Genomic DNA, 16,939 nt, shown 5'->3' on the forward strand with positions numbered 1-16,939 from the left:
GACCTCTAGTCCTAGACTCTCCCATTGGTGGAAACATCCACACCACATCAAATCCATCCAAGCCTTTCACTATTCGATATGTTTCAATGAGGTCCCTCCTCATTCTTCTAAACTCCAGTGTGTATAGGCGCAGCCGACAAACGCTAATCATAGGTTAACCTACTCATTCCTGGGACCAGGAATCCTATGGTTTCTCTCCAGAGCCAGCACATCCTTCCTCAGATATGGTGCCCAAAATTGCTCACAATATTCTAAATGTGGCCTTACTTTATTGGGCCTCAGCATTACATCCCTGTTTTTGTAAACAAGCCCTCGTGAAATAAATGTTAGCATTGAGTTTGCTTTCTTTAGTACCAATTTGACTAGTAGAATCTGGATTCTCTCCCCATTTAGAAAATAGTCTAGCCTTTATTATTACTACCAAAGTCCTGCCTGTATGGAGTTTGTATGTTCTCCCTGTGACCTGCTTGGGTTTTCTCCGAGATCTTCGGTTTCCTCGCACACTCCAAAGACGTACAGTTTTGTTGGTTCATTGCCTTGGTATAAATGTAAATTGTCCCTAGTGCGTGTGGGATAATGCAAGTGTGCGGGGATCGCTGGTCGGCGCGGACTCGGTGGGCTGAAAGGCCTGTTTCCGTGCTGTATCTCTAAACTAAACTAAAACCAAGCTCATCAACTCCAATATGTTAAGTTGGTGATATGCATAATAGCCCTTGGCCTTTCACTTTGAATTTCTCAAATGTAAAAAAAACATCAGTATAATTACTTAAGCTTTCAATCTTTAATGGAGTTACATAGCCAGGCAAAGGGGAGAAATATTATTTTGCCTTCAGAGTACCATTTCAGAGTACATACTTAAAGACAAAATAACTTCTTATCCCATTCACTCTTCCACACCAGGGAAATAAAATTGCATTAGGTGTTACATAGAATGTATAAACAAATTAAGATAAATCACCTTCAACTTCAATCACCAAAAGCTGAAGACTTGATGTGATGTTCAAATGAGGCATCTTGACATGAATTATTCAAATATACATTCAGCTTAATAGAAAATGCTAAAAGGATTATTCTATATACATGCCGGTAAAATTGGATATTTTAAAAAAAATGTAAATTATTAAATTTTAATGTAGACCAATACAAAGAATCTCTAGAATAGAATTATTTAATATTGATTATCACTTAAAATAGGTTTAAACTGTTCACTTTCTAAAAAGTAGCAGAAAATTGTTGCCATAGATCTTGCAGAATTAAATTATTTAAAGCCACACTCAGTTTAATTTGAATATTTCTTTAGGGAAAAGTGGTTAAACACCTTTAATGCATTCTAATTATTTCAAATTTGCATGTTAATTAAGGTTGATCATTAAACAACAAAAGGAAAGGTGGTCTCTCTAGAATTTTACCTCTCATCAAAATTTGTCTAGCTTAACTTTGGCAGACCTAAATTATTCTACATCACTAGACAACAATTTAACTGAAATTAAGAGACTTAAGCAGATTCTTAACATTGGGTACAAAAAAAATGATTGTTAAATGTCACCGTAGGGATCTATAATAGATGCACCATTAGCAGAGTTCTAATAGTGGTAAACCTAATTAAAACTTATAATTTACTCAGCGTATCATTGGTTTCTGGATATTTAAAGACTTGAAAGGCATCTTCGAGCTGAAGTACTGGATCAAGGTAGGAGATTCCAAAGGCATGGACATTATGATATCAAACTTAAAGAATCCAAAATGCTTTTTGATTCCCGAATATATTTCTACCCGAATGAAATAAACACAACTTTTCTTGTGCCACTCAAGTCAACATTCCAAACCTATTCTCCTGAAACATTAACTCAACTGCTTTCTTCACAGATGCTGCCTAACTAGATGAGTGTTTCCAATTATGTTTAATATGGAAGTCGCTGATTACAACTGACACTACAGCTCACAGCCCTAGACCAGTTGTTGCAATAGCAACTCATCTGCAGCCAAAACCACTCATTACTCTGATGCATTCCTCTGCTGGATATCAAGCAATTAATATTCTCAGGGAAGAGATAGATTCAAAAGAGTTCATTTTTTTCCCCATTGCTTGCAGTGTTCCCATATTTCTAGGTCGCCCAACTTTAATTTTAAGAATATACATTTTGATCAAGATTTCCCTGTTTTGTCACTGTGGCAAAATTCTCCAAAGTCTAAAATTATTCCACTGTTTTTAATGCCCGAATCATTTGGTACACTTCAAGAGTTCAGAGTCTTTCCTTTGAACATCACTTGTTCAAACAGGCAAGTTTCAAGAAAGGTCTTAAGAGTGAATTTTAGGTAGGAAATTGTACAGAATGGACTGAGGTGGATAAAGACCTAATAGCCAATGCCGTCATAAAGAGGTGGACAGAGATGAAAAATGCCCGAGGTCATGACAATAGGAGTTTTCATGCTGCCCTCCTATTCTTCCCCTGCACCCTCTACAAACTTATGGCTCTGTGAGCAAAGCAGAAAAGTAAATTATAAAATGGCGTAGTTTATAGCATGCTAATTACAAAACAAATAAAGGGCAGACAGATGGTAATTTTGTGAAATTGTAACCCCTGTGTCTATGGACAGTCACCATCAATGGCACAGAAGATTAAATTAAAATGATATTAAATATCTGCAAAGCAATGTCCATCACATCCATATATTTGGCATAAACTATGCAATGAGTAGAAAAAAAGTTGAACTACATTTTCTAACCTCTCAGTGGATCCAGCCAAATTTGGTAAAGAAATCCTTGCTTTGGTTGTTGGAACCTCACCATATGTCATGTCTTCTGTTTCCGATAGATGATGCTTGGACCTATGAAAACATATTGAACATTTCTTCAGCATGTTGATAATGTCACCCGTTTTCTTTCTGATCCCAAATCACAAAGAACCTCAAAAATACTTACAGCAAACTAGGAAGGAGAGTTGAAAAGCAATTGTAACCTGATTGCAGTCAAACCACTTGATCCTTCAGTGGACCCCTGCAGACACAAAATGTCAAAAATTCAAACTCTTTGTGAAATGCACTTGTTCAAAAAGGATTTCCAAGCACAAATTGTACCTCAAATGGGAGAAACTAGACAATAGGAGGAAAGGATGGATAGCATGCTAATTAGAAAATAAATAAAGGCAGCATGGTAAGTTTGGTGAAATTGTAACCCCTGTGTATGCACCTGAGAAGCAAAGAAAGGCAGAAAGTTGTTCACGGGTAAAGAAATCCTTCGATGACTTGGACCTATCAAAACATATTGAACATTTCTTCAGCATGTTGATAATGTCACCCGTTTTCTTTCTGATCCCAGATCACAAATAGAACCTCAAAAATACTTACAGCAAACTAGGAAGGAGATTGAAAACCTTGTAACCTGATTCCAAGACAACAGTCTCTCACTCAAACGAAGAAAAAAAATGTTGGAGAAACTCAGCGGGTGAGGCAGCATCTATGGAGAGAAGGAATAGGCGACGTTTTCGGGTCGAGACCCTTCTTCAGACTGATGTTGGGGGGGTGGGGGCGGGAAAAAGAAAAGAAGAGGTGGAGACAGCAGGCTTGTGGGAGAGCTGGCAAGGGAAGGGGAAAGAGGAAGAAAGCAAGGACTACCTGAAATCCTTGTTCCAGGCGTATCGTGGCCCTATCCCCGAACTCTACCTCTGCTACATTGACGAATGCATTGGTGCTACCTCCTGCACCCATGCAGAACTCACTGACTTCATCCATTTCACCACTAACTTCCATCCGGCACTCAAAATCACTTGGACCATTTCCGACATCTCCCTACCGTTTCTAGACCTCACCATCTCCATCGCAGGTAACAGACTACTGACCGACATCTGCGACAAACCCCACTGATTCCCATGGCTATCTGGACTACACTTCTTCCCATCCTGCATCCTGTAAGGGCTCTATCACCTACTCCCAATTCCTCCATCTATGCCGTATCTGCACCTAGAATGAGGTGTTCCTGTCCAGGGCATCGCAGATGTCCTCATTCTTTACGAAACGGGGGTTCCCCTCTTATAGATGAGGCTCTCACCAAGATCTCCTCTATATCCCGCCGCTCTGCACTCGCTCCCCATCCCCCTACATGTAACAAGGACAGAGTCCCCCTTGTCCTCACCTTCCACCCTACCAGCCATTGCATGCAACATCCTCCAACATATAATCCTCCAACAGGATCCCACCACTGTCCACATCTTCCCATCTCCTTCCCTTTCTGCTTTCCGCAGAGACCATTCCCTCCGTAACTCCCTGGTCAATTCGTCCCTTCCCACCCAAACCACCCCCTCCCCTGGTACTTTCCCTTGCAACCGCAGGAAATGCTACACTTGTCGCTTTACCTCCCCCCTTGACTCCATTCAAGGACCCAAGCAGTCTTTCCAGGTGCGGCAGAGGTTCATCTGCACCTCCTCCAACCCCATCTATTGCATCCGCTGTTCCAGGTGTCAACTTCTCTTCATCGGTGAGACCAAGTGCAGGCTTGGTAATCGTTTCGCCCAACACCTCCGCTCAGTTCGCAATAACCAACCTGATCTCCCGGTGGCTCAGCACTTCAACTCCCCCTCCTATTCCGAATCCGACCTTTCTGTCCTGGGCCTCCGCCATTGCCAGAGCGAGGCCCAGCGCAAATTGGAGGAACAGCACCTCATATTTTGCTTGGGTAGTTTACATCCCAGCGGTATGAACATTGACTTCTCCAATTTCCGGTAGTCCTTGCTTTCTCCATCCTTCCCCTCCCTTTCCCAGCTCTCCCACAAGCCTAATGTTTCTGGGTTTCTCCAGCATTTTTGTCTATCTTCGATTTTTCCAGCATCTGCAGTTCTTTCTTAAACCTCTCCCTCAATATTAGCAAGTCAAAGGAGATTGTGATTGACCTCAGAAAGCAAAGCAGTACATACACTGGTGGCACCGAAGTAGAGATGGCTGAAAGCTTCAAGTTCTTAGGAATAAATATCACCAGCAATTTGACCTGAACCAGCCTCAAAGCTACAGGCAAGAAAGCACACCAACTTCCTTAGAAGGCACTACTTCCTTAGAAGACTTAGGAATTTGGCCTGTCCAAACAACCCTCATTAACTTCGACAGATGAACCGTAGAAAGCATTTTATCAGGGTGGATCACAGTAAGTTTTGGAAACAGCTCCATCCATGACCGCAAGAGTTGTGGACATAGCCCAGACCATCACAGAAACCAACCACCTTTCCTACAAGCTGCCTCAGCTAGGCTGCTAGCATAATGAAGGACTTGTCACAACTCCCTCTTCTCCCGTCTCCCATCAGGCAAGAGGTACAGAAGTTTGAAAATGCATTCATCCAGATTCAGGGACAGTTTCTTCCCAGCTGTAATCAAGTAACTGAACGATCCTCTCACCAGTTAGACTGAGGACCTGATCCGCTATCTGCCGCCATGGAGACCTTTGAACTATCTTTAATCGGACTTTATCTTACACTAGACTAAGTGGGACCCGTTGGGTCCCAGCTTCACAGGGGAGGGCTGGTCCCCCAACGCAATATTCCACCTCTCCACCAATTCCAATATTGGTGGCCAGTGGTGGGGGGAGGGGGCTTTCTGGAGCGCTAGTATGGGTCTTGTGGGCTGAAGGGACTGGTTTCCAGAGGATTAGTATGGACATTGTGGGCCAAATGGATTCTTGGGATGGCAGCTCAATCCCTCAAGCCTGATGTGCTGGCAGCTCACTCATGGCTGGTGGGCTGGCAGTTGACTGGCAACCATTGGCAGTTGACTGGCAACCATTTGCAGTGCCTTTTTACTTCAAACCCCAAACCTCCAAACAGCCCTTTGCAGTGCCTTTTTACTTCAAACCAAACCCCCCAAACAACCATTTGCATGCAGTGCCTTTTTACTTCAAAGCAACCATATTTTCATTTTCAAACCACATTAAGGGCACTCACAGTTGAATAGACATGTGTTCAGTGTTATTCAGAGCTCAGAGAGACATGCCCCTCTGGCTTCCTCCATCTTGCAGAGACTGAGTGAGACACACCACTTCCGGGTTTTATAGTCCCTCCCCACTCCCACCAGTAGGGGCAGCAGAGAGAATGGCAATTTGTTTTAAAACATTAATATCTCTCTGATTTTTCATCAATGGGAAAAATCCTCTGGTCCAGTCTGGCGGAGTGGGGCTCTGAGCGAGGTGGCCAAAAATGACGGCCGTAAGTGGCGGCGTTCTCTCAGAAATCACATCGCAGTGAGTCAAAAGCGGTCAAGATCAGGCTTTTAGTAATATAGATGAAACATTGTACCCTTCATCATTTATCAGTACACTGTGGACGGCTTGATTGCAATCAGGTGTAGTCTTTTCTTTGACTGGATAGCATGCAAAAAAATAATAAATTAAACAAAACTCACCTCATGCCTCAGAACATGAACTGGTACGTAATTAGAAAAAAAATAATCGTTATGATTTGTTTACTTTAAAATAGTTTTTAAAAAGTTTAGCTCTTTCAATTAGGTCATTCAGAATATCCACATCTAGTTGCCTCAGCTGCAAGGGGGTCTCAAATTATCAGCCCCCAGCAGGGATAACCAATAAACCATTGGTCATGGTTTATTATGGGAAACAAAAAATAGCTATATAAACAGCACTCTGTGTTTTTAAAAAAAACTGTTATGTTTGGACCAATAATATGTTTGCTCCTTCTTTACTGCTGCAACCCCAAGTCATCTTATCCTATGGACCAAAGTAGATAATTTTCGCGGCTACAATCACTATTTGCACTCCATTTCAATTCTTCTTTTTTTTTTTAATGTAAAAATGAGCCACTGGTACCTTTGTCAGAATGCTAATTATTATCCATTGTAGTTTGTGAGAAGACTATCAATATGACAAACTATTTGATCATTAGGTATTTCAGACACTTTGGTTGCGTCACAGTGCAGAGGGCACTACAAAATACCATATAACCATATAACAATTACAGCACGGAAACAGGCCATCTCGGCTCTACAAGTCCGTGCCGAACAAATGTTTTTTCCCCTTAGTCCCACCTGCCTGCACTCATACCATAACCCTCCATTCCCTTCTCATCCATATGCCTATCCAATTTATTTTTAAATGATACCAATGAACCTGCCTCCACCACTTCCACTGGAAGCTCATTCCACACCGCTACCACTCTCTGAGTAAAGAAGTTCCCCCTCATATTATCCCTAAACCTCTGTCCCTTAATTCTGAAGTCATGTCCTCTTGTTTGAATCTTCCCTATTCTCAAAGGGAAAAGCTTGTCCACATCAACTCCGTCTATCCCTCTCATCATTTTAAAGACCTCTATCAAGACCCCCTTAACCTTCTGCGCTCCAGAGAATAAAGACCTAACTTATTCAACCTTTCCAATACAGGTTCACTATTCCCACATTTAACAAAATAAGATTTTTTAAATAAAATGCAGGACAGAACCCACAAAATGGTGCATTAAAATACAACTCTAGGCCAATATTGTGAATAGAATCATAAAAAAATAGGTGCATGAGTAGGCCATTTGGCTCTTTGATCATGATCATGATCATGGATCATGATCATGGCTGATCATCTAAAATCAGTACCCCATTCCTGCTTTTTCCCCCATAACCCTTGATTCCTTTAGCCCCAAGAGCAGAATCTAATGCTAATATTAGATTTAACAACATTTACATACCTAGGTGAACTATGGTGAACTAATCTGATTTGAATATTAATTGCAACACTACTACACTCATTGTGCTATTAATATGCACACACTTATTGTTACCACACAACTGCCATAAAAATTTGCTTTTACTGTCAATTACTGATAATTATTTCTTAATGTTGTTAAAATCCCAACTGAATTGCAACTGCTCTAAACATAATAACATTCACAATACCACGCAGGTGAGAAATCTAAAAAACTGAGCTCAATTAAACCGAAACATTGAACAAGTTGCCACCACATGGGATCCATTTTCCTCAAACTCATTAAAGCTGTTCCAGGCCAGGGTTTCAAAACCATTGCCAATAGATAACACTGTCAGCTTTAATTAATATTTTTTTGCCAATCTAATAAAGGCTAATTTTAAATGGTAACTTAGGAGAGTTCAATGCTCAATCGAGTTCTTACCTGCTATAATCCAACACGGACTCTTGTAGCTGCTGTTGCTTTAAAAGGAGCAGAGACTCCTGTTGAGCGAGCAATTTCTGCAGCGTTTCTTTCTCCAGCTCCAGCTCCTTTTTCTGACACAGTAGATGCTGCTTTGGGTCTACAAACACTTTCTGTCCATACAAAACTTCTCCTGTCATCATTCCTATTTGACTTTTTACTGCTGCATCACAAAGTGTTCCCGAGATTGGGTCTTGTGCCATTAACGGCCTGAAATTCCTAAAGTTATGTCCATCAGTGAATTGATTTCTACTATGAGTCTTTCCCTTTGACCATTCACACTGAGATTGATTAAGAACAGTATCAAAAGTAAAACTGGATGGACCAGCTTGCACGTCTTTCATGTTGTAATGCCTTACTACAATTGGCTCTCCGTGAGTTGAAGTTTCAGTCTTTTTCATGCAACCATTCTGGACTGGAAGGCTGCCCGGAGAGTGAACTCGATTGAGAACATTGTGGTTTGGGAAATAATGGCCAAGGTCACATCGAGGGCAAGGTTCTAGAGATGGACCAACATGCACATGCTTAGATTTATCAACAGCATTTAATGTACAAGAAGGTGCAATTCCCAGGTGGAGGCCATCTGGGATTGAAGCATCTGGGGGGTTCTTCTCGGCGATTACCTAAAAGAAAATACATTTAGAACATTTATGGATCCACTAAAACATTAACTGGTGATGACATTATTGGAGATGCATTTCTAATTCACATTATCCGTAATATATTTGATTTAACATAGAAAATAGGTGCAGGAGGAGGTCATTTGGCCCTTCGAGCCTGCACCGTCATTTGAGCAATATACTTTCATAGTTAGCAAATTAAATAAAAATAGAAAATGCTGGATATTTGCAGTAAGTCGGAGGCATCTCCAGAGACAAAAGCAGAGGGTGGACTTTAATAAGGGCTAATAAATGAGATTGCTTGCAACTGATATATAAGAATTCTCAGTGCTTCCAGAAGCCAATTCCAAACTACTGACTTGCAAATTTTAATAAAATTAGGACCAGGGTCAAACTAGCATAAAATGATAAAAAAACATTTTATTTTTGCACTTTAGTTATGTCAGCCTAGTAAAAAGGCAGCAGTTGAAGCAAGGTGAGCACATCTCACGGAGAAACTGAGTGCTGTCATATCATTCCTATTCGTCATAGTCATAGAGTCCTACAACGTGAAAACAGGTCCTTCAGCCCAACTTGCCCACACCAGACAACATGTCCCGTCTACACTAATCCCACAAGCCTGTATTTGGCCCATAATCCCTCTAAACCTGTCCTATACATGTACCTGTCTAAATGTTTCTTAAATGTTGTGATAGTACCGGCCTCATCTACCTCCTCAGGCAGCTCGTTCCATACACCCATCACCGTTGCGTGAAAAAGTTACCCCTCAGGTTCCAATTAAATCCCCCCTCACCATAAATCTATGTCCTCTTGTTCTTGATTCCCCTACACTGGGCAAGAGAATCAGCGTCTACCTGATCTATTCCTCTCATGGTTTTGTATACCCCAATAAGATTACCCCTCATCCTCCTGCACTTCAAGGAATAGAGTCTTGGCCTGTTCAACCTCTCCCTGTAGCTTAGGCCCTCGAGTCCTGGTAATATCCTCGTAAATCTTCTCTGCACCCTTTCCAGTCTAGTGAAATAAGAGTTCTTCCCCCCCTACAGAGCAGTGTCACCATTAGACCATTCATTCAACCTCTCTCTATCCAACCTGACGTACTGAGTTCCTTCAGCACTTTGTATTTCGCTCGAAATTCCAGCAAGGCTCTGCTGATTGCTATGCCATAGGACCTTCAACCTCCTCATCGGCAGACCACAATCAGTACCAATTGGCTGCAACAGTTCCTCCATGATAACCACCAGCACAGGAACACCACAGGGATATGTGCTCAGTCCCCTGCTCTACTCATCTATGCCCATGACAGTGTAGCTAGACACAGTTCTGCCTTCTTTAAATTCGTTGATAGTAACACCATTTATGGATGACTAATAGGTAATGAGTCAGAGAATGGGGGCAAGATGGAAATTCTGACTGAATGGTGCCAGAACAACAATGTTGCCCCCTACATCAGCAGGACCAGGGGGCTGATTGTTGAATTTACAAGGGGAAAGTCCAGGATCCATTAACCTGTCTTCAATTCGTGGTGGAGAGAATCAACAACTGAAGATGAGTCCTGGCCCCAGCACATTGATGCAATCATAAAGAAAGCCCATCTTTATGCCTCTACTTCCTGAGAAGATTTACTGTCAGCAAATACTTTCTCTTCAGGTGTGTGGTCGAGAGCATACGGTAGAGAACTGGTTGCATCATGGCCTGTGTTGGCAACCCAAACATGCAGGAATGAAGGAGATTACACAGAGTGGCAGACACTTCCCAGTCCATCAGTTGTTTACCTCCCCACCATCAAAGGGATCTATAGGAGGTGCTACCTCAAAAAGGCAACCAGTATTATTAAAGACCCACACCACCCTGGCCACGCTCTCACTTCACTCCTACCTTTGGGATGACAGAATGGGATTCACTGGAGTTTAGAAGGATGAGGGGGAATCTTATAGAAACATAAAATTATAAAAGGGCTGGACAAGCTAGATGCATGAAAAATGTTACCAATGTTGGGCGTCCAGAACCAGGGGCCACAGTCTTAGAATAAAGGGGAGGCCATGTAAGACTGAGGTGAGAAAAAACGTTTTCACCCAGGGAGTTGTGAATTTGTGGAATTCCCTGCTACAGAGGTCAGTGGAGGCCAAATCATTGGATGGATTTAAGAGAGAGTTAGATAGAGCTCTAGGGGATAGTGGAATCAAGGGATATGGGGAAGGCAGGCACAGGTTATTGATTGGGGATGATCAGCCATGATCACAATGAATGGCGGTGCTGGCTCAAAGGGCCGAATGGCCACCTCTTGCACCTATTTTCTATGTTTCTATCTGCAGTTTGTTACATCTCCTTTCAGTTGGTGACCGGACTAATCTCTAATCCTATAGTGGAGAAATAGAGCTATTTGGTTCTGCACCCTCTGTACAAATGCTGCACAGTCTGAGAAGCCAATCAAGCTGACTATTAAATAGGAAATCATTCCATGATCAAAGAGGCATGCAAATGACTTAAAACTTCAAAGTATGTGTTAACACACTTCCATATTTCTTGTTCAAAGCTTCCCAATGCACTATCTCCATCTCTGCAATTTACTCAAGGAAATATTCTGGCCAATGCTTGATAATCTTTGCAGGTAGATGACTTTACATCTAAACAACAATCAACAGGCATTCAGGGTTGTGAATCCAAAATAGAAAAGTTAATTTAAAAATGGTTGCCTAATTATGGAACCCCTTGTTTCCAAATACAAAATGATTATGTTTTTAACCTGGTGAAAAATCCTCACATAGAGTAGAAGACGTCATCAAATAAACGGGCAACTTTTTTCTACACTCATCATGTTACAGAATTAACTGAACGACAAGTTTTTCTTCTGCTTGATTTTATTTCAAGATATTCTCTTAAACATTTCCTATACTATTTCCATCTACAGTATAGCTTATGACCTAATCCAAACTTCCTGGAAATGCCACCTACAGTGCGATTTGGATTCACTTTCACACGCATCTGATTTGCAATTCTCCTTGAGAGTACAACTGAAAACCGGAACCCATTAGTGAAAGTGAAAAATGTGTGTCCTACCACTCAATGACAGAGTGTATTAATATACCACACGTTCCTGTTACACCCTGTTGCAGGTCAAACAGCAGTAAACTTGCGACTTCATTTACATAAACCCGTCTCAGAAGCGACAAATCACTTCACTATCCAGCATGATGTCTGATCAATTTGCTGAAGTAGTGCAGCATGCCTTAACAAGAAGGATAATGGGAATTCAGAGCAGCATATCAAAGTGTTAAGCACTACAAGTCGATTTGTTACAAGACATAAATACAGAAACATTTTTTTTCCATTTGTAAACAAATAAATGTTGGTACATAACCCCTGGGGGAAACAGTCTGGATTTGGGATTTAAGGAATCCATCATGGTTATACAATGAAACTAACAATAACTTCTGGAATATGCACAAGTGGTTAAACATAGAAATCAAGAAGACTTTGTCAATGATTCCCTGTTACTCCATGGGTTTCATGGTTCTGCAATCTTTACCTGTGTCATCTTTGTAAGTCAGTGAAGTGACCACAATTCAGGATTTACAAGCTATTCACGCTCGATTATAAATAACTGAAATCGATATCTCCTATTGCACAAAATGCAGATTTGTACAAAATCTTTATTACTGTTTAACAAGCTCTCTAGTCCTTTCAGTAGCAAAAGGATTGTGCTAGTTTTCACTGTTCATTTTCCACCCTAATGCCCCTGTCCCACTTAGGAAACCTGAACGGAAACCTCTGGAGACTTTGCGCCCCACCCAAGGTTTCCGTGCGGTTCCCGGAGGTTGCAGGTGGTTGCCGGATGTTGCAGGTAATGGAAGCAGGTAGGGAGACCGACTAAAACCTCCCAGAACCTCCAGGAACCGCACAGAAACCTTGGGTGCGGCGCAAAGTCTCCAGAGGTTTCCGTTCAGGTTCCCGAAGTGGGACAGGGGCATTACTTTGTATATATCATTATTCTTAGCACAAAAATATTTAAAATCAAGAAAAAAAACTTTGTATCAAAGAATGGGAAAAGTTCTGATAAAAGCATAACAAAACATTAACTATTTTTCTCACTATAAATGGTGCCCGACCTGCTCATTAATTCAATACAATACAATACAATTTATTTGTTGTCATTTGAACCCAGAGGTTCAAACAAAATTTGGTTTCTGCAGTCATACAAACAAGAAGAAGAACCAAGACACAACACAATTTACACAAACATCCATCACAGTGAATCTCCTCCTCACTGTGATGGAAGGCAAAGTCTTATCTCTCCCCTGCACTCCCCATTCTCCTCCCGATGTCAAAGTCAAAGCCCCCGGCGGGCGATGGTAAATAAGTCCCGCGGCAAATATAAAGCTGCGCCGGGTGATGCAAGGCCCTACTCCGGGTCTTGGTGTTGGAGCACCCAGCGTGCGCTAACAAGTCCCGCGGCCATTTAAAGCAGCGCCGGGCGCTGTAAGGCCCCACTCCAGGTCATCCTCAACCTCGCAACTCGGGCGGGAGAAGTCGCCGTTGCGGAAGCCCCGAAAAGCGGTCTCCCAGCAGGGACCCGCGGGCTCCTGGTGTTACTGTCCACCAGACCTGCGGTTGGAGCCTCCGAATCTCGGGGGTCGGGTCGCAGCAGCGCGCCACCACAGCTCCTCCCGCTCCGAACTCGGCCAGCTCCACGATGGTGGGTAAGTCCGCAGGCTCCGCAACTGGAGCCCCAGGTCGTTCTGGTTGGAGGCCGCTCCACGGTGCTCGGCCCCAACGACAACGGAGACCCGACAGAGAAAAGGTCGGGTTCTCCGTGCAGGGGAAAGATTTTAAAAGTTTCCCCACCCCCCGCCCCCCACCCACATACCCAGTTTAAAAAAAATAAAAACTACATTCAAACGAGACAAAAAAAAAAAGACAGACGGATTGCAGAGGCCGCTGCGACGCGAGTCGCGCCGCCCACCCGGAAAATTCCAGCAATATTCTATTTTTATTGTCAGATTCCAAATAGCCGGCCACAGCTACATGCTGTTCTCAGAAACCTCAGAATTCAGAGGTGCAATTAAATAATGCAACAAGAATCCACAGGTATGAAACATGCCTTTATTATGCTAGAGTCATAGAGCATGACAACAAGCCCAACTATCCATGTCAACCAAGATGCACTATCTAAGAGAGTCCCATTTGTTTTTGGTATTTAAAGGATTGGGATGGTGGAATGCTGCTCCTGCAGGATGTTAGGGAGACTTGAGATAAATGAGATATTCATGTCTAAATTATAGGCAGCGAGTAGATGGGGGACCAGCAGGAAAGGATAGAGGCAAAAATGCATAAAAATCCTGTGGCTATTCCCCTCCAAAACAGGTTTAGTTTAGTTTAGAGATACAGCGCGGAAACAGGTCCTTCGGTCAACTGAGTTCACACCGACCATCATGTTCACTTACACTATCCTACACACTGGAGACTATTTCCAACCTTTACCAAAGCCAATTAACCTACAAACCTGTACGTCTTTGGTATGTGGGAGGAAACCGGAGCACCCGGGGAAAACTCACACAGTCATTTCAAAACTATCCAGGGAAAAACCACAGTAGCAAACCATTTATCTGGTGTAAGTAAAATCAGGACATGGTCCATTTAAAAAAGGCAAAGAAAAGCAACATTTCCCAGCAATTGCAGGGTCATTTCTGCAGAAAAGTCAGAGTGCATGATATCTATATAGGATCCAATTATATTCTCTACTGCACGGATAGCTTAGCTGTGCCACAAAAAAAGCCATCTTCTCAATATAACCCAATCTTTTTACTGATGGCATTGATTGACCATCCCATTCTTATAACTGAGAAAAATGCTTAACCCTTCCATTACCTTAATGTTTAACCCTCCCAGAAATTAATTATACGAGTCCTACGTAGGATAAATAAAATCAGCTTGCACTAACTGTAACTTTAATCGATAGTTTTAGCACAGTTCTATGCACTCTGTGGGGACGTCTTTTTAGATCGAAGGTGAAGATTTTTTTTAAATACTGCAGACAGTAAATCTTGGAGTTCTCTACCTTATGTGTAAATAATCATTAAGTATAGATGATTGGAAACCCAAGGCATCAGGTAATACAGTGACCATGGGGAGAAAGTCGTTGAGACACAGGATTAGCAATCGTTTTACGAATTGCTGATTAAGCTCAAAGGGGCATATGGGCTACTTATTTCTGTTTCTGGTGGTTGCAGCTTGCATCAGCTTCCACATCATGCACAGTGAAAGGCCACAACTTTGAAACATTGCCTGCCTGCAGTAAGCGCTGCACTAAATGTTTTTGACCCAAATCTTGCATTGTTTCAATCGGTTTGTTTTCATCGAAGATGAAGATTAACTTCAGCCAAAAGAGTCTTAAAATATAGTTAGTCCCAAAAGTTTTGCAGTTGATTTTGCATCTCTTTACACTTTATTTATGCCACGTACATGCATATAATGCAGTTACTCAGTTGGAACAACTGTTCCTCGATGGCCCAACCTAGAGTATAAATGAATCAGAGCTTCATAGGAGGCACTCATTAGCTTCTTTATTGATTCCAGCTACGAATCAACTAAGTATTAAGGGACTATATCTACATTCATCAATTTAACATTATGATGGTGCCTTTTTCCATTGCTTTATTATTCAATGTGATTCAGTAATTTATACGATCATAAAAACTGCATAATACTGTCAAACAAATGTAAATTCTAAGCAATAATAAAGGTTTACACTGATGCACACAATAAATTTAGCGGAAAATTAATGTTTGATCAAAAGACAAGAACAAATCGCACTTCATTAACTTTGGCCAATGCATAAACATTATGTATTACTGTTGACAGCTTATATTCCAACAAGCTATTTTTATCTGCAGTTACAAATAGTACAAATATACAATCTAGCTACTTAAGCTGGGACTCAAGGAGTTAAATTTTGACAAAGGGTTGCCTGAGTTTATTTGTATTCCATGATTGCTCGATAAATTTTGTGAGATGTTTGATTCTGATGGGAAAAGCATGACAAGTGTTTGAGGGATAACAACATTTAGGGTTCAGTAATAATATTAATAAAGGGGAAAATTATAGAGAATCTGTGCCGCCATTCCTAATGAGAACATTGCAATTTTCCCACCCTGCAGTCTCGTACTGGCCGCAATCCAGATGGTATTAATCACGCTGCAAATCTTTCTACACTGAGAAACCCATCCAAGCACCAAAAGTTCCTATTTACATCTACTGACTTGTTTTATGAGTACCTGCATTCCAGATTCGAACACCAGTTGAATTCACATTGCCAACCGCTAAAAATTTCCATCAACTATCCACCATCAAAATGTATCTCCTCTTTATTTAAAAGTAGTCTACTGTCCTACTAGTGGGAAGCCAATCCTTCCAACTGATAAACTGCTTAAATGGAACACAATTAGCACTGCCAGCGTGACAAATACACTTCACTTAGATCTGACCATGTTACTGGCACAAGCTTGCTACCATTCACATCAAGCAAATGGTGCGTTCTGCTGCCTGCCCAATTTTCACAGCAATTTGAAACCAATGTCTGGAAAACATAATTACATATCAATTTTGGTAAATAAATTATGCATTCAATATAAAATTGATCTGGGCAAGAGCTTGCTGTTTTTGCACATCTGAAGGAACAGAACAATTTATACTCAAGGGTCTTTGAGGTTTTAAAACTTATTTTGTTCATAATGCCTTGATCTAAATGATACGGAAATCAAAGTTATTCAATTATTTAGAATTCAACGCTAATGGGTGTCTTACAAACTGGAAGCAACTGAAAAGCACAAAGCAGCTTGCTGTGAAACATGCATACATAGTGTTATAAATGGCTCCTTCATTCACCCGCCTGCATGTCCACTGCAGCATGTTATTTTATAACTAATAACCTGTTTTAACACCAGTATGTGTCACAAAATGTGTGAATAAGTAACTTGCCTCAATGATTTTCAGACAGCAAAATGCTTTATTACAGGTGTTAATTGCACCAGAGAGGGCATCTCTGCTAAATCTCTGATGTGACTACCTGGCATGCAGACTGCACAGATGGTACCAATGTTTGGGCAGCAGTTCAAACCTTACAACTGTCCATTTACAATTCACTACTCTTGTACTTGATCATTAGTGCCATAA

The 16,939-nt window shown here is 41.5% G+C and overlaps 1 protein-coding gene across 3 annotated transcripts in view; it reads right to left on the reverse strand.

Annotated features, from left to right (window-relative positions):
- Positions 1–16,939, reverse strand: part of kiaa1328 (KIAA1328 ortholog) — a 140,211-nt gene that overhangs the window by 66,721 nt on the left and 56,551 nt on the right. For all 3 annotated transcript variants that reach the window (XM_055632442.1, XM_055632436.1, XM_055632449.1), the window contains 2 exons: positions 8,109–8,770; positions 2,728–2,829 (listed from right to left, as the gene is read on the reverse strand). In XM_055632442.1, coding sequence (XP_055488417.1) covers positions 2,728–2,829; positions 8,109–8,770 — 764 coding nt within the window. The remainder of the gene's footprint in view (positions 1–2,727; positions 2,830–8,108; positions 8,771–16,939) is intronic.

Source organism: Leucoraja erinacea, chromosome 1 (assembly GCF_028641065.1).
Source record: "Leucoraja erinacea ecotype New England chromosome 1, Leri_hhj_1, whole genome shotgun sequence".
NCBI classification, from domain to species: domain Eukaryota; kingdom Metazoa; phylum Chordata; class Chondrichthyes; order Rajiformes; family Rajidae; genus Leucoraja; species Leucoraja erinaceus.